Raw genomic sequence first — 23,396 nt, forward strand, 5'->3', positions numbered from 1 at the left:
CCACATTGAGGTGTCTGAGCCAATAAGGAGTTGTCCCCTCAGAGGGAATTTTACAAGTCTTTGTCCCTTTGGCAGAATATTAGCATAAGACATTGGATTGGATGAATGAGAGAAGAACCTTCTAGATTCTTATAATAATAATAATGTGTCAGAGTTAGCAACATGAAACATTAATTACCAAATAGGAAATGGAAGTTGGAGTCCATCAATACCACACATGCTACCCATGGGATTTTAGTTAACCATAATATACAACTCTGGAACATTAATGCCAAAAGAGTTCAAAAGAGAGAATTAATACTTAGGCCAAAGCCTATAAAAGGAAAATCATGAGATGGGAAAATTGGATACATGTTTATACATTTCTCAAGTTGTTATATATAGAATATATAGGATTATAAGGGTTTATTTGTCCTTCTCAATAAGTTAAGTCGGAGTCACAAGTCTTCAGCAAATTTCTGAAGGTAATAAAACAGGAACAGAACACCTATATTGGCTGTGTGTTGCAGTTGTGGGGGATGGGTTAACAGAACTTGTGAGGGAGTTTCTGGATTATTCATTAAATAAAATGAATAATTGTATGTTCGATCCAGATGCTACAATGGTGAGGGATTAAATTAATGACAAAAAGGGAAACTGGAAGTTTCTCATATCTTCTAAATAATAAATTATACACAGTTTATTTCTATATAAAATACAAAAAAAAATCTTTTTTATAATTAATGCATTATGTGCAAGTTAAAAATATGCAGATTCCGTGCCATCAAGAAATAAAATCAAATGTTATGCATAGTATAACCGTTTGATGGCAGTATAAATGTGTGTTTATAGTATAAAATGTGTTATCTTTCTCAACTGTTATCGCTCACTTAAAACATAACTGGCTGTGTTTATGTGAATACTTGTCAAGACCGGAATTTTGACATTATTTTGTGTGTATTTGACTGTTTAGGGTGTTTTCACACCTATGGATCGCTTGTTTTGTTCCGAAACAGGGACTAAATTTGTTACAATGTTGCATTTTCTTCTTGGTTCGGTTCGCTTTCACATGGCAACATTTCAAAGCGTACCAAAATGCATTCAGGCAAGTCACATGCGAGTACAACGGTCCTCTTATTGGTCAGAGTTTTCGCTGTGTCATCCATCAAAATAATGATTGACAAGCTAGCTCCATGAGCTTATTGTGGCTTTATTTGTAACTGTTGAGACACACACAAACACTTTATAAATGTAGCCATCTCTCCCGCAGTTAATTCATATTTGCTGCGGCAAATTCAAACCCGCGCTGTTTCTCTCTCTCTCCATCTCTGGATTTCCCAGCACTGTCTAGTAGGCGACCTGTTGTCCGTGTGTCTGTCGAGAGAGACCATTTGAATTTTATAATGAAGCAGAGCGGGAATTGAGACTTCGTCTGGACAGCATTCTCGCACGGAGAAGTGTAATTACACACCAGAGGTGCTCGTTGGCTTTCAGATATTGTAAATAATGTGCTCTCTCACAGAATCAGACATTACTGATTTTTATATCATATTTTCCGTTATGAAAATGATATCATTTGGTTCGTTGGTCCGTTAACTGGGTCGATTGCTTTCACATCTCAAGCGAACCGCTCCAGAGTTCGTTTGAAAGCGTACCGAGACCACCTCTTCAAGCAGGTCTCGGTACGCTTGTTTGGTCCGCTTTTGGTGCGCACCCGAGTGCGATTGCTGCTTTCCCACCTGCCCAAACGAACCGCACCAAAGGGACAAACAAACTCTGGTACGATTCAACCGAACTAAATGAGGCAGGTGTGAAAGCACCCTTAAGCACAATAAGCAGTAAAGAAAGAACTCAATTTAGTACTGAGAGGCAGCTTTGTGTGCGTGCACTTTGGTGTGAGCACAGAATCTGTGGCAGTGAGTAAAATTATGCGCAGTACACGCAATCCCGCGCTGAAATTTAAACCCTGGTAACACTAACAATATTCATCTGGAGCAAATGAAACAAGTGAGAGAGGGGAGGTGGGATTGTGTGTCAATTCGCTGTCACATGCTGAAAGCACAGCTGGTATCTATTCTGCGGGAAAAAAAGTATTGGAAGCGTTTCAGATATTTCAGTATTGATATGTATTGAAAAACAGATATTTTTGACAACACTACATTGCACTTAGTTTATTATTTCAAATGCCTTTTTAAAAGACTACAATTGAAAAATCCAGCCCGCCAAAGTGCCACTGCTGAAATCCACCTGCATATGGTGGGTTGGCAGGTTTTAATGTCAAGCCCTGTGTGTGTGCGTGCATATAATATTTTAGGGGCGGTTGTAGCCTAATCTTTTTTTTTTTTTTTTTTTTTTTTTTTTTTTTTTTTTTTGCTCATCCAAAGACTGATCTGTTTCAAACTGTGAGTTTTATGATCTGCTGCACCTCTAATAGATTTGTATTACCAGAAGGAAATACCAGTGCTTTTATGGCAGCAGAAGTAAAATATTTTAAGCTTAGGTGTCAGGCTTTAGATCTAAGTATATGAATGCTAAATTAGAGCTGCTCATCACACTTATGTATTTGTATCCGTCAGTATTTATATCTATCAGTATTTGTCTTGTGTATGAAAACCAATTCTATTCTAAAGGAAGATTCCTTTTAAAATGATAGTTAATGTGACCACACCTTTAACTAATGTAGCTATAGATGGTTAAATAGAAACAGGTTTTTTTATTTTTATTTATTCATGCATTTTATGCATCATTGATTAAATTTTGAGAGGTGGCCGTTGCACTCTAAAGTAGAAGCAGATGAACACAAGCTTGCAGGGGCTGTGTTTAACCTGACTAAATGATGGTGGAGAAGTCCTGGATATGTCACCTGTACCAGGGCTCCAGACTGAGACCAAATGGATGCATTTTGCCACCACCACGTTGCCTAACTGATAAGAGCTGCCATTTCTGTTGCATACAGTATAAGAAACATATATTCGCCACAAAATTAATAAAGTTCACACTTTTTGATGTTACACTTTTTTTCTTTTTTTCTTTTTAATGTGATGATTTGTAAAACTAAAAGTTTAAAGGTGTAGGAAAATTACAAAAACAAACATTTTTATTTTAAAAAGAGACATAAAATTACCACTATAAACCAGTAAAAAAGTGACAGAAGAGCACTTATTGACTTTCCATTTCCCTAATATATGAAAAGGTAGCAAGTAGCCAAGTCTCATGAAAAACAAAAACGTTTCTTCAAATTGCGACTGAACACAGAAAGTAAGTAAAGATAGCTCATTTTATAATCACTGGAGCTCTCGGTCAGTTCAGTATTATACTATAGAAGAACAATGGTACTTTTAATAATGTTTATATTTTCCCAATAAAAATTCGGTTTTTGCACGTTACTGTTGTTAATACAAGTTAATTTTATCTGCATCTCAGTTCAAGCTCAGTGCTTTACTGTCAAATTTCCAATAAGCAAACATGTAATATTATTAGTAAAAGCACTTATTAATGCAAAACAAAACATAAGTAATTTTATGATTAAAAATCCCCCCAGCGCTACCAAATCATATACTGGCACAACCATCTGTATAACTTCTCAAATGTCTGGAGTCCTGTGTACCCAATCACAATTCACTAATAATATATATATATATAATAATATAATATTTATATTATTAGTGAATTGTGATTGGGTACACAGGACTCCAGACATTTGAGAAGTTATACAGATGGTTGTGCCAGTATATGATTTGGTATATGATATATATATATATATATATATATAATGTATATATGTATATATGTATATATATATATATATATATATATATATATATATATATATATATATATATATATATATATATATATATATATATATATATATATATATATATATATATATGTATATATGCATATGCAATCATACTGGGTGCATTCCCACCGGGAGCAGGAGAAACACGTGAGCAACATGGAAGCGAGGTTTTCTGTGCTGAGTCTATTTTTGCTGCGAGTGTTCAACATGCACAGAATAAGCATGTCTAGTGTAATGTCAGGAAAGAAAATAAAGAATCAATAATATTTATTGAAGATTTACCCAATGTTGTACACTGCCTCATGTTAACAAACTTACAAGCCTATCAAGTTCATAAATGAACAACTTCTAAAAACAAATGTATAGTTGTATTTGTAAAGAAATTCTCACCTTTATATGTAGCTTTGGAACCACTGCTATGATGCTGTACAAACGCTACCAGTGTGTTTTTGAAGTTTAATACTTGGTGTTACGAATTTAGAAAAAAAAAATTATTCTTGGGACATTGCAAATCATATACCATAAGTGTATTGTTCTTGTGTTATCAGCATTGATACACCAGGTGTGATCAGCAGAGTCTCCCAGCTCTTCAAAGGCCATCCAGACCTCATCATGGGCTTCAACACCTTCCTGCCTCCTGGCTACAAGATTGAGGTTCAGACCAATGATCTGGTTAATGTGACCACTCCTGGCCAGATCCACCACATCACCCCGCATGGTATCTCTGTCCAGGACCTCCCCATAACACAGCCAGCACAGCGTCAGACCCAACCAGCAGCTCCTACCAGCACTGCTGCCTTGGTCATCCCTAGCCAGCCAACCCCTGCAAAGATCAGCAAGGTAAAACTGAATTATTTTACCTTCTGTACAGATTTGGGTTGTATATTTGCAAAGTTGTCTAAATTAGTTTTATGTTCTACAGCCAATGCAGTCTCCCGCACTTACCCCAACAAGCCAGCCTAATCCGTCCATTCCCTCGTACGCCTCCCCGCGCTCACCCTCGGTCCAGTCCCACACTCCCATCAGCAGCAGCACTGCCGGTTCAACCCCGCTACAGAACAACCAGCCTGTAGAGTTCAACCATGCTATCAGCTACGTGAACAAAATCAAGAACCGATTTCAGGGCCAGCCAGAGGTCTACAAATCCTTCTTGGAAATTCTGCACACATACCAGGTGAGAGCTGAGGCACTGAGGGCAATATCCATGTCAAAATGCTCTGTACAGCTGTGTAGTACAACCAACCTTTTTATTCGGCTAAGTACGCTACTGTTCAAAAGTAAGATTTTTCTTTTTCTTTTTCTTTTTTTTTCTTTTTTGTGAAAGAAATTAATTTCAATTCAGCAAGGATGCATTAAATTGATCTAACACGACAGCAAAGACAAAGATTTCTATTTCAAATGGAGTAATGGTTGCTGAAAATTCAGCATTCCCATCACAGGAATGAATTGCATTTTAAAATATATAAAAATAGAAAAGTTATTTTAAATTGTAATATTTTACAATATTACCCTTTTTTTACTGTATTTTTGAGCAAATATTTGATCAAATAAAACACAAAAATGACCATGAGACTTCTTTCAAAACATTAAAAAGTCTTACTGACCCCAAACTTTTTAACAGTAATGTATATTTAAAGCCCTTCATGCTGCATGCTTACTGTAAACTTTCTGTTCTGTTTGTTGTATAGAAGGAGCAGCGTAATGCTAAGGAGGCAGGGGGAAACTACACACCCACTCTCACAGAGCAGCAGGTGTATGCTCAGGTGGCCCAGCTCTTCAAGAACCAGGAGGACCTCCTTTCAGAATTTGGCCAGTTCCTGCCAGATGCTAACAGTTCAGCGGTAGGTATTTATGGCAACCATCTAAAAAGCGAGTAAATCACTCGCATATTCAACTGAATGTTCATGCTTGGCACCTAAATAATGTTTCATTAGCCATTAGGCAGTGTTTGAGTTTAGCAGAGATATATTTTCACTGGCTTTCACTCATCTTGAACACTTTGACTGAGCACTTGAGAGTTCATTCTCCATCTTTAAAGCGCACTATTGCAATTAATCTTAGTGGATGCACAGCGTATTTGATGAACCGTAAACTGTTGATGGTGCCCAACTTGTTGTCACTTAGCTGAGAGCGCTCAGTGTTTTTTTTCACACACACAAAGAGAGAGAGCAAGGGAGTCTTGCATACTAAGTAGAACTGATGTGCTACATGTAAATGATATTCTTTGTCATTTTTCCTGTCAAAGCAGAGTTCATTTGGTATTATTCAGCCTTTAAGAACAAACCGAACTAATGTGCAAGCGCTCACCTACCACTGTCCCTGTTTTAAAGGATTGGTTCACTTTCAAATGAAAATGACCCCACACTTTACTCACCCTCAAGCCATCCTATGTGTATATGACTTTCTTCTTTCTGATGAACACAATTGGAGATATTTAATAAATATCCCGATGCATCTGAGCTTTAAAATGGCAGTAAACAGGGGTCACGAGTATGATCTGAAAAAAGTGCTTCCATCCACATCCATCCATTGTAAACATATTCCACACAGCTCCGGGGGGTTAATAAAGGCCTTCTGAAGAGAAGCGAGGCGTTTGTGTAAAAAAATATCCATATTTAACACGTTATGAAGTAAAATATCTAGCATCCGCCAGACCACCTTCCGTATTCAATGTACGAAGAAAGCTTAAAATCTTGCAGTTCAAAAAGCTTATGCAACGTCCTATATATATATAAATTACTTTTTACTGGCCAATGCCAATTCTATTCAAGGTGTGCATAGAGGGTTGGATAGTCATAACTAAAAATCATGGAGCTGAACTCATTTTGCTTATTATTCATAAGCTTTTTCTCTTCTCCTCAGTTATTGAGTAAGACTACAGCCGAGAAGGCTGAATCTCTGCGTCTTGATCGTGGAGGGACGGTAAAGAGACCCCAGCCTAACCATAAACAGAGTTTTAACCAGAATGGCTGTCAGATCCGCAGACACACTGGGACGCCCACTACACCCCCTGTTAAGGTGAGTAAAACTTGGTTAATGTACTTAATTGCTGTTTTTACACTGTATTATTATCCAATATTCATGTTCTTTTTTTTTAACTCTTAAACAGAAAAAGCAAAAGTTGGGAAAAGATTCAATGGCTGAAGCCAGCAAACTTGGAATTGGTGCTGAATCTCTCTTTTTTGAAAAGGTGATTGCTTTTAATATAGTCTTGCAGTGATTGCATTGGAATACAAAAATAATGGCATTATGTTGGTAGAGTAAATATTACAAGGATTAAAGTGAGTTATGTGGCTTAAATGCTCTGCTCTCTTAGGTGCGGAAAGCACTGCGGAGTTCAGAGGCTTATGACAATTTCTTACGCTGTTTGGTCATCTTCAATCAAGAAGTGATCTCGCGGGCTGAACTTGTGCAGTTGGTCTTGCCATTTTTGGGGTGAGTGGAATTCAGTTTAATTTCATATTGACATCTGTGAGACACTTGCAGTCTGTTTTTTGTAGCCATTGTTTAATTTGATTACATAGTTATAACTTAAAAACCAATAAGATTATTAGTTACACTTTATTACATGTTAATATTTTAATAAATGACATTTTTGCCTTTTCTGGTTATCAGAAAATTCCCAGAGCTTTTTACATGGTTCAAGAACTTCCTCGGCTACAGAGAGTGTCCCCATATTGAGAGCTTTCCCAAAGAGCGAGCCACTGAAGGTATTGCGATGGAAATTGATTATGCGTCCTGCAAGAGATTGGGCTCCAGTTACAGAGCCCTACCCAAGAGCTTCCAGCAGCCTCGATGTACCGGCAGGACTCCACTGTGCAAAGAGGTGAGAACACCATTCAATTGTGGTGTGATGTTTGTAAATACAATTTCAAATTGTATGTACAAACATCACACCACAAAAGTTTTTTTTTTTTTTTTAAATCAATGCTAATAACTACATTTAGAGTAAAATACCATGTTAAAGCAGATTAATTCAATTAAATGGGGAATAGTTGCTAAGGTATTAATGTAAGGGTGTTGCAATATACAAGTATTGATGATAATCATGATATTTAAAAAATTTAATATTAAGAAAGCCATTATGGGAGTTTTATTTTTTTTCCTAACTGATAGCATTTTTTTTCTGAATTTCTATAGATGTAATATCCCAAATTCTTTTGGACATGATAATTTTGTATTGAAAGTGTGATATTGTGACAGCACTATGCTAATGTTGAATAATTCTCAGGTGTTGAATGATACGTGGGTGTCATTTCCTTCCTGGTCTGAGGATTCAACCTTTGTCAGCTCCAAAAAGACCCAGTATGAAGAGCATATATATAGATGTGAAGATGAGCGCTTTGAGGTAAGCTTTAAAACAAAGTGTCACTGCCACAGAGTTAAGTGTAATTGGATATTCAGTTCAGTGTTTAATCAAACATGTCATGTGTCATGCAGCTTGATGTGGTTCTGGAGACAAATCTTGCCACTATCCGTGTTCTGGAGGCTGTTCAAAAGAGGCTCTCACGCATGTCTGCTGAGGAACAAGCCAAGTTCCGACTGGACAACACCATTGGAGGCTCCTCTGAGGTCATCCACCGTAAAGCTATTCAGAGGATATATGGTGACAAAGCTCCAGACATCATAGATGGACTCAAGACCAACCCTGCTGTTTCTGTACCTATTGTACTCAAAAGGTGAGCATAAATGTTATTGTCTGACTATTGTGGCATGAAATAGGAAAGATTTTTTTTTTAAACCTTTTTTTTGAACATTTATCATGATAGTACCATAGTTTTTTTTGCAGTATAATGAAAAAGCTTATTACGTGAATGTGGAAATGTTTTTCAATATCACATTTTAAAGTTTCAATTTAAAATCAAAATTGTGATTTGGCTTAATTTGATTATTAAACTACAGAGTGCTCCATGTTCACATTATTTAAAACATTTTGTGGCTACTAGTTCTTCCTACTAGACTGCCTAGTTTTGCTTTGTGAAAGTGAAAAAAATGTGAAATATACATTTCTGTTGTCAAAATTGAATAAGTACTATAATGATATTTATAATAAATGATTAATATCACAGTCCCATCAAATGGATTTGGAGTTAAATCAATCAGTCAATCTATTTATTTCAAATTCAGGTAGGATATGAATTCAAACGAAGGTCTAAATTCTTTTAAATAAAACAAAATACCCTTAAGAGCAGATTTTATTGTTCCTATTGGCAGCAGAATTTGGGCAAAACGTGTTTCACACCCTGTTAAATATGAGGCCTGTAATTTGATTTTTACGGATTTGTTCTTTAATTGATTTCTAAGTAGCAGAAATATGTTAAAAGTTTATTTTATTTTATTTTTTTGGTCAAAATGCAATAAAAACACTTGTGCAACCTTAGTACCTCAGTATGTTATTACTGTCCTATAGCATCATTATAACCTTAAATATTTTCAGACATTTCAGGTTTTTCTCAGAGAACTCATTATGTGTTTGTCTTCTTAGGCTGAAAATTAAAGAAGAGGAATGGCGAGAGGCTCAGCGTGGCTTTAATAAGATCTGGAGAGAACAGAATGAGAAGTATTACCTGAAGTCTTTAGATCACCAAGGTATTAACTTCAAACAGAATGACACAAAGGTGTTTCGCTCCAAGACGCTGCTCAATGAAATCGAGTCTCTTTATGATGAGGTAAGAAACATTCAAAATGTACATACACAAAAATGAAAGGCATCTTAAGTGTTGTCAGATTGCTTATAATGACCTTTCTATCCACTTAGCGACAGGAGCAGGCTTCCGAAGACAATGCCGCCCCTCCCTCAGGCCCTCACATGACCCTCATGTACGAGGACAGCCAGATTCTGGAAGACGCAGCTGCTCTCATAATCCACCATGTCAAGAGGCAGTCCGGCATCCACAAAGACGACAAGTATAAAATCAAACAGATCATCCACCATTTCATTCCCGACATGCTGTTCGCCCGGCGTGGTGAGCTTTCTGATGTGGAGGAGGAGGAAGAAGAGGAGACCGAACCAGATGAAGACGGGACTAAAAAGCACAATGGGACAACGTCAGCAAAGTCTAAGCTCCTCTTCAGCCATACAGCAGCTACACAGCAGAAGCTCAGTAACTGTGACGATGCCTACAACCTCTTCTATGTCAACAATAACTGGTACATCTTCCTTCGGCTGCACCAGATCCTGTGCTCCCGACTGCTACGGATCTACGGGCAGGCGGAAAAACAGATCGAGGAAGACGCCAGAGAGAGGGAGTGGGAAAGGAACGTGTTGGGATTGAAAAGAGAGAAGAACGACAGCCCGGCCATCCAGCTGCGTTTGAAAGAGCCCAGTAAGTTTCAGATTATAGAGCAGAACACAACTGTTTGTTTTGCAAATAAACTTATTCCACTTTTCACGCTGGTAGTCATTGTGTCAGCATGTTTCGCGCAAGGTTGAGAACTTGAGTGCGAGACCTCCTGAATTTGTCAAGACAGGAGGATGTTTTATTACCAGTCGCTGTGAAGGGTCTTTACACTTGTTGGAGCTAATAATATTTCCAACTCTCAGGGTCCTGTCACCATGGAAACTACTTGAGCGACTCACAGATTGGCTGTAATTTGTTTATTGGTAATGCCAGTTGCTGGATAAATGAAAAATTTCCAGTTTGTTTTGCAGTGGACATCGACGTTGAAGACTACTACTCTGCCTTCTTGGAGATGGTGCGAAACCTTCTGGATGGCAACATGGAAACATCTCAATACGAGGACCAGCTGAGGGAAATGTTTACCATTCATGCCTACATTGCCTTCACCATGGACAAACTCATCCAGAGTATAGTGAGACAGGTATGTTTTTTTTTTTTATTATATTACATGTATTATCATTGTTATTTTGGCTTTATCTTTACGAGTTCCTCTTTTAAGGCCCCAATATACTCGCAGCAAAGTTCTTTTTTTTTCTTTGCTTACGGGTACAAAGCAATTTACTGTTATGTAAAGAAGTAGGTACTTTGCAGCAATTTACTTTTAGTGAACATCCTAATTCCACCTACACTGCTGGGAGCGGCGTTTAGATGAATATGTAAATATGTGCTGTGCACTTTCCTCTCTGTAATAAAATAAACGCACAACAAAAATTACAGTGATAAAACAGCAGTTAAAAAAAAATTTGATCATAGCAATATGTATGTGTTTGCACAAGCTCTGCAATTCATCACTCTAGTCAATTCATGTTTTTCCGTGCATCTGACCTTGACAATCTGAAATTAAACAAGAGATGATGTCCACAATAAAGAAGGCAGAACCTCAGAGCATACCTACCTATTACGTAATTGCCACAGACTGATGGTAGTTCTAAGGTGTTTACCAGTAGGAACAAACTTTCCAGAAAAGTTTTCTTTGGCAGGGTGAACTCCAGAAATGAACTCCAAAGGAACTTTGTTCTGGCTGGATTTTGTATGAAATGATATCTCATCAGTTTGTTCTTCAATTTCACTTGAAGTATATCGGAGCCTTTAGTGAACATTTTCAGTGTTACAGAATCTCATCTTACTATTTTCTCTTTCCTTTTCTTTTTCCCACAGCTGCAGCATATAGTAAGCGATGAGATCTGCGTACAGGTGACTGATCTTTACCTTGGTGAGTGTTCCAACAAAGCCACCGGTGGGTCCCTCTCTACCCAAACATCCAGAGGTACGGCTGAGACGTCCTATCAGCGCAAAGCCGAGCAGCTGATGTCCGACGAGAACTGTTTTAAGGTTCGACTATGTCTTTACTTTAACTAGACACACTCTGCACTTCTCTATTATTATGTAATTGGTGTGGTATGGATAAAGCTACCACAGTAGATTCTCTTTAAAGCCCAAAGCATACTTTGGTTTTTACACATATGCTACATACACACATGCAGATATCATTATCAACATATAAGCGCTTAGGTCGCGTGTCCACCAAAGCATTTTAGGCCAGCTGAAAACGTCAGGTGCTTTGCTAAAAATGCCTAGCTGTGGGTGCTTGAGAGCTCTTCGACAGCACAGGATTTTGTTGTTGTTTTTCAGTTGAGACGCTTTGCTTGCTATGATACGGAATATCCGTGGAAGTGTTACTAGTATCTCATTTCATAGATAGTTTGTTTCTGTATTGTTTCTACATAAAAATGTTGATACAATGTAAAGTATTTGCCCTGACTCTTCTATTATTCTTGTCGTCTATTGCTGTTGTACAAGCAGCCTGATGTGGTGGTTGGTCGGTGTGGTATTTGTCCCGCCCCTTCTCCACTGTGATTGGAGGGCTGGGTAAAAAGGGACAATGATGAGTGCTTACCCAAAGTTGCTTTAGTGGACATTCAGCCGTACTATACACATGCATTTTTTTGTATGCACATGTATGTGCAGCTCACATATGCACCTTGAATTTTTTCCACTAATTAGTTTATCCACAAGTTGGCAACACTGGCTCAAACCACTGTTTCACAGTCAAAAAGAAACAGTGGAGGAGATGGAAAAGCAACAATAAACCACTAGAGATGCCAACAACAATAGACATTTGTGTTGAGGGAGTTAGGAAATACCTGAAACTCTAGTTTAAAAGACATGTTTATTGGTCATAACTTCAGGAGACAAATAGAGCAGACGTTGGACAAAGATGAAGCTTTCTAGTGTGCATCTGTTGTGTGCCTGTGTTCACGCACACCATCAAATGGGATATACTTTGAAAGTCTACGCATACACTAAATGTTCGCATCAAAATTGATGTGTAGTTTGGGCTTTTGTAGTTTTATGCAGTCACTTTTAAGAAAAGCAATTTACTAGAAGGGTTGAAGTGGTATCAGTAGTATAGGGAAGATATTATGGTGTGTTGGTCGAAAGTGTTTTTTTTTTTACCAGAATTGTATTGACAGTGACAAAGTTGAAGTCGCAGTAAAGGATGGTTGTATGGGAAATGCTGATAAAACCTTTCTGTTGGTTTTTCAAGCAAACCAATTGACCATCCATCAAGCTATCGGTCAAATACGCTTAATCGGCTAAAATCACTGCATTTTGTTTTAATGACCACATCTCTCAATGTCACTCTTTTATCTGCTGCCTCTTTTCACCTCTTCCACTTTAACTACTTTTAACCACACTTTCATTTGTGTATATAGATGCGTATCAATAGAGTGTATAAGGTGTTTTTTTTTTTTTTTCTCAACATTTTAGGTTACAACTTTAGGCTAATAAATGTGAATGTATAAAAGAAATTGTGCATCTTAGATTGGATAACTGGCCTTGACTCTTTCAATTGTACAAATGAGTTTTTAAAAATGCAAAGATTCCATATTGTCTCTCAATTTATATGAGACCATTTATATGAGATCAGAGGCTGCATGTATAATTATTATAGTTAGCCAAATGCAGTCTACAAATGGAGTATTTCATGTCAGCTACACATAAAAAAAAAAAAAAACGTTTTTTTCTTTTCTTTTTTTATTACAGTTACTGTTCCAGAAGTCTAAGGGGACTGTGCAGCTAGCTGTGGAGCTGTTGGACTCAGAAGAAGAGAACTCGGATGGACCTGTGGATACTGAGGTACATGCCTGAGACTTGGCTAAAAGTACTTCAGTGTTAACCTGTTAACCCAAACTGCAATGCTGACAAAGTCTTGCGGCAAAGTCTTTTGACTATTGACATAGTTTTCATAAAGCTTGGCCAGCTTATTAAGGCCAAGAACCTGTCTAACGCTCACAGCGGCGAAAAGTTGCTTCACAGCAAAAGTTGTGACAAGTTCATTTTTTTAAATAAACCAACAACTACAGAGAAGAAAAAATAGAACAGTGAAATGCAAGACCACATCTGGTGCTTAAAGGTTCTTTAGGCGAAGACTATTAGTGGTGTGACACCAGTAGTTTTGACAACAACAACAACAAAAGTGACATCAAATGTGTCACATCAAAATCAGTGTCATTAAACCCATCTGCAGTCCACAGACCAGTCATGATAACTTGCTACCAATGTAGTTGTCAGTAAACTTGGTGCTTGTGCCATTCCATTTCTTTCTGTGCTGTGCAATATGCCTTTTAGCTGACTCGGCTCATAAAGGATGAAATCCATCATTCAGAGGAATAGATTTTTGTCTTTCTGCTGCATCGACATTTCCAACAACATCTGCTACATCTGTGCCACCTGCTGCTGCAAGAGATGTTGAGGGGAAATGGTGCCAGTTCCTTTTTGCTCTTTCTTGTTGCACCTCAGAAAAGTGGTGACAATGGATATGAACCAGATATCAGTTTCTAACCTGTAAGAATAGCTGGGGCAGAGTCTTGTATGGTTTTCTGACAGGGTCTAAGTGGCCCAAATACCAGAAAGAAAGGACATGCCACAGCAAAACTTTGCTGTTATTTAAATGAGCCAGCTCTGCTCATCACAGTTCTGCTCATAACAGACTATTTCTGGCACAAATCATGGCCTACACACATTTTCTGTCCATCTTTGATGGTCCTCCATATTATATGGAGTTGGACACCATGAGGAATGTACAGATCCCTGCAAGACCTCTTTATGATTTACAGATTATTGCGGTTGATGAATGAATGGTCTATAGCTGTACTTCACCCAGCATCTGAAAGAATGAACCCACAAAGGTGACTTAAAAACATTTGTCCTGGCAGATTCTTATTTGTGCTTGGGATTTGAGAGGAGACATCTCTTTCAGCACAGACCATTTGAGTTATTACTCCATTACAGCCCTTGTGGAAGAAAAATTGTTGGACACTGACTCTACAAGCTTTTTTTTTTTTTTTTTGACAAATCTTACACCGGCCTCTCACTCTTCAGGGACTGACTTCATAAATTGATTTGCGCTTGTGGCATTGTTCGGGATGCAGGATAAGTTTGTCCCGAACAGCTGAACATGTTGCCCTGCGGCAGTATCCACTGGATCAGAAACAACAAGGTGCTGTTTGATGAATGGAGGGTTATGTGATCCTACTGATCCTTCCATAAAGCCTACAGAGATGGTAGGGATGATGACATACAGTGGACCCTAATGAATTGGATGCTGTGAAGTTCTACATGAAATCAGGCAGTGGTGTTGGACTGTTTTAGCCTTCAGCAGATTGCCAACACGATGCTGACCCACTGCACATTTTGCATGTCTCCCTTATCTAACACACCCAATTAAACTCTTGCAGTCTCTACTAATTAGCTGATGACTTGTATCAGGTGTGTTAGATGAGGGTGTCATGCAAAATGTGCAGTGGTGGGGGGTCCCCAGGACAGGTTTGAGAACTACTGTTCTAGGGGACACTCATTGTGGCTCTTGCAGAAATAGGTTGTCAAAGTACATCTACTTCTGCATCAGATCTCACAGTTCGTCCAGGACTTTTTTATATTGTGAAGCCAATCGGTCAGAAGCACCACTTGAAGACTGGAGGTGCAGCCATTGTGTGAGATCTTGCAGTGTGCTCTCAGCCAGAGAAGCACTGTATACTGTTTGATTTATTTGTACATAATGTTAAAAAAAAAGATTTAATTGTAAAATTATATTGTAAAATATTTGGGAGGTTTTGTTAAACAAATTTTTAGTTTCTGTAATTTATGTATTGTAACAGCTTACTCAGATGTTTAGTTATTAACGTGTTATAAATGGCTAATCTGGCTCTTTATTATTAATTATTGTTTTAATTATCATTGTATATTCATTATGCGAAATCATAATGCTTTAAGTGTGTAAAATAAATTTAAATTATATTTAAATATATTTAAAAACTGAAAATGATATAACAACATGTTTCACATTTGATATAAAGAAAGCATCTCTACAACTTCTGAAAGTAAACAGCATTGTTTTACTGTAGCATCACATGAAAAGTAAGCGTCATTTTAACGTCAGTGTAAACCAGGGGTTTAGGTTTCCGGTAGGTTTATTTAACAACAGAAATTTAATAATCAAATGTAAAAATAAAACACTGCTTAGTCTTCACTGTATTTAAATATATACTGATTATTATTAAAGCTACAAAATGTATTCAGTCAAGAGCAGTGAGTGATTTTCACTTTGTATTTTGTTGTTTAATTAACATTAAGCACACAAACGGAAGCAGTTTTATTAGGCTGTTGACACTTTAAGAGCTGCACAAATCCAATATATTGTTGCACGCGCTCTGTCTTTCTCAGCTGTTTACTCCACTTAAGACATAACTCACTGTGTGTACGAATACTCACCAAGTCGGCCATTTTGAAAATGTTGTGTGTATTTACAATGTTGTGTGTATTTTTTGCAGCCATATAAGCTGCAAAAAAGAACTGAATTGGGGATCACACTCTGTCCGAAAGGACGTGTGAATACTTATTGCATTTAATAACAGTAAGCATGTCGCACTCCAGTCTACCCTCTGCTGTCTGCGTTGACCTTTCTGGGTATTAAAATTATGTAGTTATTGCAAGCCATTGCTGCCCTTTTTACATTGTCAGTTTTGGGTTTGTTCTCCAAAAGAGAGAACATTTTTCAAGAGGTGAAATACATGAAGTCTTTGCATAATACATGAGGTTCATTCATAGAAATTAGTCATTTAAAACAACACACAAAGTTGTCATACAAAGGATATCCTAGTGAGATGTATATATTCTGATATATTCACTAGTTAGTAATTCTATTTACAGTGACTATTTATCTTGTAAGAGTAAACTTGAATGTCTGTGTGTGTGTTTCAGCGCTGGCCCGACTATGTGGAGCGATATCTGAACACCAGCTCGGCCTCTCCAGAGCTGCGAGAGCACCTCTCCCAGAAGCCTGTGTTTCTCCCCAGGTGAGGCTCAGCCAAGTACACCCATCTTTAGAGCCATGAGTCCTTTAAACTTGCCCCCTTCCCATCAAGCATCAACTCAAGACAGGAACATCCCAGGAATGCTTTCGGTAGTCTTGGGAAAATGTATGGGAGTCGCACTGTACAAGTGCTGCCTGTTTGTAATTGCCTGGCTTTTTTTTTTTTTTTTTTTTTACCTACCCAAACACACATGAGCTCTCTGCCTGCTTGCATTCGCACTTTACTGAGAATTTATTTAATGAAAACCCATTGTTAGGCTGTTTATCTCTGCTCAGATGTGGCCACAATACAGTCATATTGGTTCTTTTATGCTTATTTATGAATTGTAAGTATGGTGTGTTTGTGGAGAATGTGTGCAGAGGTGTTATCTAAAATTATGTGCACAATTTTTTTTTTTTTTTTTTTTTTTAGGGCAAAATAGCAGTTGAGCCTTTATAACACATTTAATGAGGTGGAAAGATTGATTTTTATTTTATGTTTTTCATCTGAGAATATGGAAGATGTTTTTATATGCCTGCTCTTAACAGGGTTCGGTTGAGTCATCATGTCCTTTGGAAGAGACTGAAGACTGTGCATTTAGATAAGATGAGCCTGAGTGCTCTGCTCAGATCTGTACTTTTTCCTTTGAATAGATTTTCATAATCTTTTTAAAAGAGCCCACTCTTGGGTTTCAGAAAACTTCTTTGCTTTCTCATATAAAGTGTGCTGTGGTCTGTTTGTGTAATTCTATTCACAGATATATTTCTGTATGTAACTTGATTTCATCCTTATGTATAAATGTTTTTATAGTCTGTAAGATTTGAGTGAGTAGACTTTGTATGCTGAGATCTCAGAGATGATGTGTCCTCCCATCGCTGATTCTCTCGAGTTCGATTGGGGTTGTCAGTTTACAAAGTGGTGTTGTGACTCGAAATTAAACTCACCATGGTCTAACACAAAGACGGCTGTATTTCAGAGAGGGGCTTGTCAATAAAATTCTGGTCTGGATTTTATCCTCAAATGTGCGTGTATTTCTTTCCAACAGACGTTTGAGCTGTAGCATGGGAGGATGATTGATTTTGCTTGTTCCTTTTTTTTTCTTTTTCTTTTTTTAAATGCATGTTTTATGTGCTGTGCTGGAGAGACGTTCTTGATGTCTCCATCCACAAATAGACAATCAAGTTATTTATTTATTGGATTGATTAACTTCTTTTCTGTTTATGTGTAGTGTGAGGTTGTGTAGCTGACATTGCACCACTGTTTTTTTTTTTTTTTTTGCTAAGAAAAGTAATGCAACAAACACTTCTAGTGCATGGTCATTTAATGCATAATGCACAATGTCAACCCATATCCTGGCTATTTAACCTAATTACCTACCTGGTTTCTTTTTTTTTGTGACGATTGGCTTGTTTCTTTAAGTGAAGTCCTGAATTCAAAATAAGAGTCATGGTTTCTATGCCCATTCACATCTGTAACCTTTGGTAAGTACACTTCTAATTTTAGTCTTTAATTGAAGCAGGGAAATTAACTATCCATTTTTTTTTCCACCCAAAACCTTGATTTGGCACTTGATCAATATGGATTTGCCATGGATATGAGTTTTCAATAGAAATTATCGTATCTTTTGATATTTTATCATATTTATTAAGACCAAGGTGCACTGTAGACAGCTGCATTGATGCATATTTTTTTCTTTTTGATTAGGATCTTCCTCTCTTTAGGCTGAGCCTTAACATGTTTGATAGCATTTGTACTAAATTTAAGAAAGATTTAGGTTTCTAGAAAATTAAAAAACGCATCCTTTTCTTTTTAAGGAATCTAAGGCGAATCCGGAAGTGCCAGAGAGGTCAAGAGGTGCAGGTGAGAGAGGGCAAAGAAACAGCCAAGAAATCTTCTGAGGGCAACGAGGACTCAAAGATGGAGTGCATGTTTAAGCTCAACTCCTACAAGATGGTGTACGTCTTCAAGTCGGAGGACTACATGTACCGACGCACTGCGCAGCTGAGAGCGCATCAGGTATATAGATGATAGAGCAGTGGTTCTCAACCTTTTTCACTCAAGGGGCCCCCCCCATTGTCCAACACAATATTGCAAAGGCCCCATATCGTATGAGAAATTTCCACTAATTATCTTGGTTTCAATTACTATTTGTATGAACAGAATCTTGGAGTGTGGATATTTTTAAGGGATTGTCCAATCAAAAATAAAACTTCTTTCATTATTTACTCCACCTCATGTCACTCCAAACCTGTAAACCTACTTTCTTCTGTGGAACATAAAAGTGGATATTTTGAAGAATTATGGTAACCAAACAGTTTCGGTTCCAACTGACTTTCATTGTTTGGATAAAAATAACAATGAAAGTCAATGGGAACTGAAAGTATTTGGTTACCAACAGTCCACAAAATATCTATTATGTTCCACAGAAGAAAGTCTTACAGGTTTGGAACAACACAAGAAATACCCCACAGATAATTTTTTATAGCATGTTAAAATTGCCACTTTTAGTGGTCGAGCCGTTTCAGTGTGTGCCCTTTTAAATGCAAATGAGCTGCTGCACTCGGCCTAAGAGGGCGGAGCTTCAAGAGCTCGTTCTTCCCTGTCAGGATTCAGTCACGACACAATATAATGACAGAAACTGTGAATATATGCTGCATGGGGATAGAACAGGTATAGTTTAGTTCAATTACGGTTATAACTTATATTGTCGTCGTCTTGTTTTTATCCACTGTATTAGTACAAGCCTGTTGTACCGTCCAAATGATGGCCAAAACTATACAGATGAGTGTTATGACGTTTATTGTACTTCACACAAAAGATGAAGTGTCTGTTTTCACTCAAGAAAATCATTGTAAGAGCTAAATAAAACACTGCAAGAGTGCATTAAAATATTATCCATAAACTCTCTCTCTTTCCCTTGTATTATCACAAACACACATAGTGAAGTAGTACACAGAAACACTTGTTACAACTAACAGTAAACGGATGCCTTTTCAGGTGGTGCTTAATATACTGGTACATTTTATATCTGTAAATCAACTCAGATGAACTGTAATAAAGTGCCCTCACCTTCATTACTGCCATATAGTATCACTCTGTAGGCTGTAAGCTGGATCACAAACAGTTTTTACTTGTATATCCTTGAGTAGCACAGTTTCTGTTTTGTATTGTCCCTTTGTATTGATATTCGATCACAAAGCAGTCCAGTGTGAAATGATTTGTGCAGACATAAACGAATTTCGACAGAACTGAGGGAGCATTTACCTGGAAAAGCAAGTTAATCCACCTTGTTTAGGGAGTAAATAAAGAGAGCTATGTGGATTAAAGGATTAGTTCACTTTTAAATAAACTTTTGCTGATAATTTACTCACCCCCATGTCATCCAAGATGTCCATGTCCTTCTTTCTTCAGTCGAAAAGAAATTAAGGTTTTTGATGAAAACATTCCAGGATTTTTCTCCTTATAATGGGCTTCAATGGGCACCAGACGGTTCAAGGTCCAAATGACAGTTTCAATGCAGCTTCAAAGGGCTTTAAAAGATACCAGACGATGATAAAGGGTCTTATCGAGCGAAACGATCGGTCATTTAAAATTTTTTTTAAAAAGTTTACGTTTTATAAGCACAAATGCTCGCCTTGCTCTGTTCTGGGATGCGCGTTCGTGATGTCACGTAATACGCAATTACGTTAAAAAGGTCACGCTTGACATAGGCGGAAGTACAGAGTCGGTGATTACAACTTGAACGTGCAAATACTAACCCTGCGTCTCAATCAGCTCCCTAGGTCATGAATCAGTATGAAAGTGAATGTGGCTGATTCCCTGATCAGTGCCCTGACTAATGAACTAGGGAGCTGATTGAGACGCACGGTAAGTCAAATGCCGTTTACAAAAAAAGGTAAAACAACTAATGGTTCTTCCATCCTGTGTTGTCAGTGCCATCAGACTGTCATACCCTTCTCCATCAGAACAAAAACACCTCTAAAGGGGGTTGCACACCGGACGCGCACATTATATACGCGCAAGCTCAATTTTGACTCGACTCCTGATAGAAGAGCTGCATAATGGGAGTGTTTTACATCAACAGGGAAACGTTACATATACTTTAATATTTCGCACTGAGGTTAGTGTACATGGAAAATGGCACAACAGAGCAAAATGAAAGAAAAGGCTACGTTTATTAATTTTTAGACTTTATTCAAGCTGTTAAAGTGTAAAACTAATGTATCTTGAGAGAAATATAATATACATTTAATGTAAAACATTGTACATGACGCTCTGGCGCGGCAGGATTTTGAGTCGTAGCTGGGCACCGCGGACAGGCGCCGAATGTCGCCGCCAGTGTGTACACTCATAGAAAACACTGCGTTCTAATTTTAAAGATGTGGCGTGGTGCTGAGCTTCGCGTCCGGTGTTCCATTTTGTCCGGTAATGCAGCGAGATGGAAACAGGGACTCACCGACTGATTCTAATGGCGGGATTGAAATGGTCCAGTCGTGGCAGCATTGAGACTCTTCCTCTGTTGGCAATGGTTGGCATTTGCCACATGTGCACCACTACGTCTGCCCAATGCTGGAGAGAGGTGTGTCGCCGCAGCAGTCTAATTTCTTCCTCTGTGTATTCCAGTTCAAAAAGGTAGGGTAGGGTGAAAAACTCATCATCTTCTCGTCCGACATTGTTGTTTTGCCTTTTTTTGTAAACAGCGTTTGACTTGGTATATGATGTCTATGATTTGTACGTTCAAGTTGTAAACACTGACTTGGTACTTCCGCCTATGTCAAGCGTGACCTTTTCAACCTAATTGCGTATTACGTGACGTCACGAATGCGCATCCGAGAACAGAGCAAGGCGAGCATTTGTGCTTATAAAACTTAATTATTATTATTATTTTTTTTTTAAATGACCAATCGTTTCGCTAGATAAGACCCTTATTCATCGTCTGGTATCGTTTAAAGCCCTTTGAAGCTGCATTGAAACTGTCACCTTGAACCGTCTGGTGCCCATTCAAACCCATTATAAGGAGAAAAATCCTGGAATGTTTTCATCAAAAACCTTAATTTCTTTTCGACTTTGTTTTGAGAACAAGATGCTTCACATTGATTTGATTTCTGTTTATTTCGATTGTTTTCAGTCTCACCAGCGAGTAAGCACTCGTCTACATCAGCGCTTTCAGGTGTGGCTGGACAGGTGGCGGAAAGATCACGTGACCAGCGACATGGCAGCCGCCACGTACAAGTGGCTGATGGGAGAGGGACGGGAGGGGCTGCTGCCCTGCAGAACCGTCTGTGAGCCTAAGATCCTCCACTTTCAGAACATCAACAAATATAAAGTCACCTACAGCACTACATTGTAAAGCTCAAGTTTTCAAGAGAAGGGAGGGCTTTTACCTCCATTTTATGTTGTTTTTATGACTGAAGTAGCACTGAAATTAAAATCGGACCGCCGTTGAGTTCTTTGAAGATTGCTCTCTTTCTTTCTTTTTTATTTTTACCTTTTTAAATTTTTAGATTGTCATCCCCCACCCCCCGGACTTTATACCCAGTTGGTTATTGTCCTTTAATCATGAGGGCAAGAAAATACTTCTTGCAAATGCTGCAGCTCTAGTCAGACATTCATTTGATTCTCACAACAATAAGAATCACTTTTGTCTTTTTTGAGAGGCTTTTTGTGAAAAGGATGGTTTACAAATACAGGTCAAATCCTTGCCCATTTGTATATTGTTTTTATTTTTCATCTCCTCAAGGCGAATAGTAGTTTATCAGCAATCTTTTGTCTTTTGTGGTTCACTTTAACCACATATATGTTCAAAAAAATGAGAGAAAATCTCTGACAGTGACAGAAAATCTTAACTGTTTTTTTAAAAAGCCTCTGTGTTTGGGGCTACGCAGCTAAACCAGGACTGATGATGTGAATTTCCCTAGCCTATTGTTCGCAATATACATGAAATGTAATTAAGGTCTCTTTTCACTGGTTAATTACAGCACCATTAATGAAGGTATTACTGTTAATTAATAGACATCCAAGATACCAGCCACAACGTGTCAATCAGGAACACCAGAATAAATACAGTCACAAAAGCTCTTGTAATGTAAATACAATGTATAAATATGCCTGATTGTTTATATTCAGACAAACTTCACTGTTACGTAGTTCAGCTTTTAGGCTTCCTTATCAGCTTAGTGGAGGAGGCTAATGCTGGGATGTTAAAGAAAACACTTTGACTATTCTTACCAAAGGGAGTACTTGTTAAAAGTGTTTTGTCTGGTCACTCTGTCTCCTCTCTTTATGTAGTCATGGAAATGTTCATTTCGACAGCTTCAAGTTTGTCCAGAACCTGAGATGTTGTATTGGATCATTTTTCATGACGCTATATTTGGCCCTTATCTGAACTTGTATTCAAATTTGTGATATCACTGCCTGTGTTCTGAGTAGAACTTAGAAACTATCCTGTTTGGTCCCATTTTGCCCTCTTATTACGAGAAGTCTGGAAATGTAACTTGGGGCACATTTGTGTGTGCTTTAAGGCTTTGGTTTATGCTGACAAATATGTAAAACATATTTAAAGAAGGCAATGACGGCATGTTTCTATGTTCTCATGTACAGCCCTTTTATATTATTCATTATTGTTTTAAAGATTGAAATAAAACAGAATTGTAGTAGATTACCCTGCCGTGTGTCTTGCTGCCTGGAACTGTAAAGATCAATAATGCATGCTTGTTTTCACACTGAATTACGTTCTTGTGCTCAGAATATGAAGATGCATAATTAATGTGCACCGAAACACACTGTGTTGTTTTCACACACTGGCAGCAGAGGGAGCATTGGGACCGTCCCCTGGGGTACAGTGTAATGCTCTTCTAC

General features: G+C 37.9%; 1 protein-coding gene across 5 annotated transcripts in view; it reads left to right on the forward strand.

Moving 5' to 3' along the window:
* The window catches only part of sin3ab (SIN3 transcription regulator family member Ab), a 34,757-nt gene extending 11,547 nt beyond the window's left edge, over positions 1-23,210 (forward strand). For 3 of the 5 annotated variants that reach the window (XM_067402026.1, XM_067402027.1, XM_067402030.1), the window contains 17 exons: positions 4,330-4,621; positions 4,704-4,955; positions 5,470-5,622; positions 6,644-6,799; positions 6,891-6,971; positions 7,098-7,216; positions 7,397-7,607; positions 8,013-8,129; positions 8,222-8,460; positions 9,267-9,450; positions 9,540-10,107; positions 10,422-10,603; positions 11,341-11,514; positions 13,231-13,323; positions 16,447-16,541; positions 18,353-18,554; positions 21,667-23,210. In XM_067402026.1, coding sequence (XP_067258127.1) covers positions 4,330-4,621; positions 4,704-4,955; positions 5,470-5,622; positions 6,644-6,799; positions 6,891-6,971; positions 7,098-7,216; positions 7,397-7,607; positions 8,013-8,129; positions 8,222-8,460; positions 9,267-9,450; positions 9,540-10,107; positions 10,422-10,603; positions 11,341-11,514; positions 13,231-13,323; positions 16,447-16,541; positions 18,353-18,554; positions 21,667-21,888 — 3,340 coding nt within the window. In that variant the 3' untranslated portion in view covers positions 21,889-23,210. The remainder of the gene's footprint in view (positions 1-4,329; positions 4,622-4,703; positions 4,956-5,469; positions 5,623-6,643; positions 6,800-6,890; positions 6,972-7,097; positions 7,217-7,396; positions 7,608-8,012; positions 8,130-8,221; positions 8,461-9,266; positions 9,451-9,539; positions 10,108-10,421; positions 10,604-11,340; positions 11,515-13,230; positions 13,324-16,446; positions 16,542-18,352; positions 18,555-21,666) is intronic. The other 2 variants (XM_067402028.1, XM_067402029.1) reach the window with 1 other exon arrangement.
* The last annotated feature ends 186 nt before the right edge of the window (positions 23,211-23,396 follow it).

This window comes from Chanodichthys erythropterus, chromosome 11, assembly GCF_024489055.1.
Source record: "Chanodichthys erythropterus isolate Z2021 chromosome 11, ASM2448905v1, whole genome shotgun sequence".
Lineage (NCBI taxonomy): Eukaryota > Metazoa > Chordata > Actinopteri > Cypriniformes > Xenocyprididae > Chanodichthys > Chanodichthys erythropterus.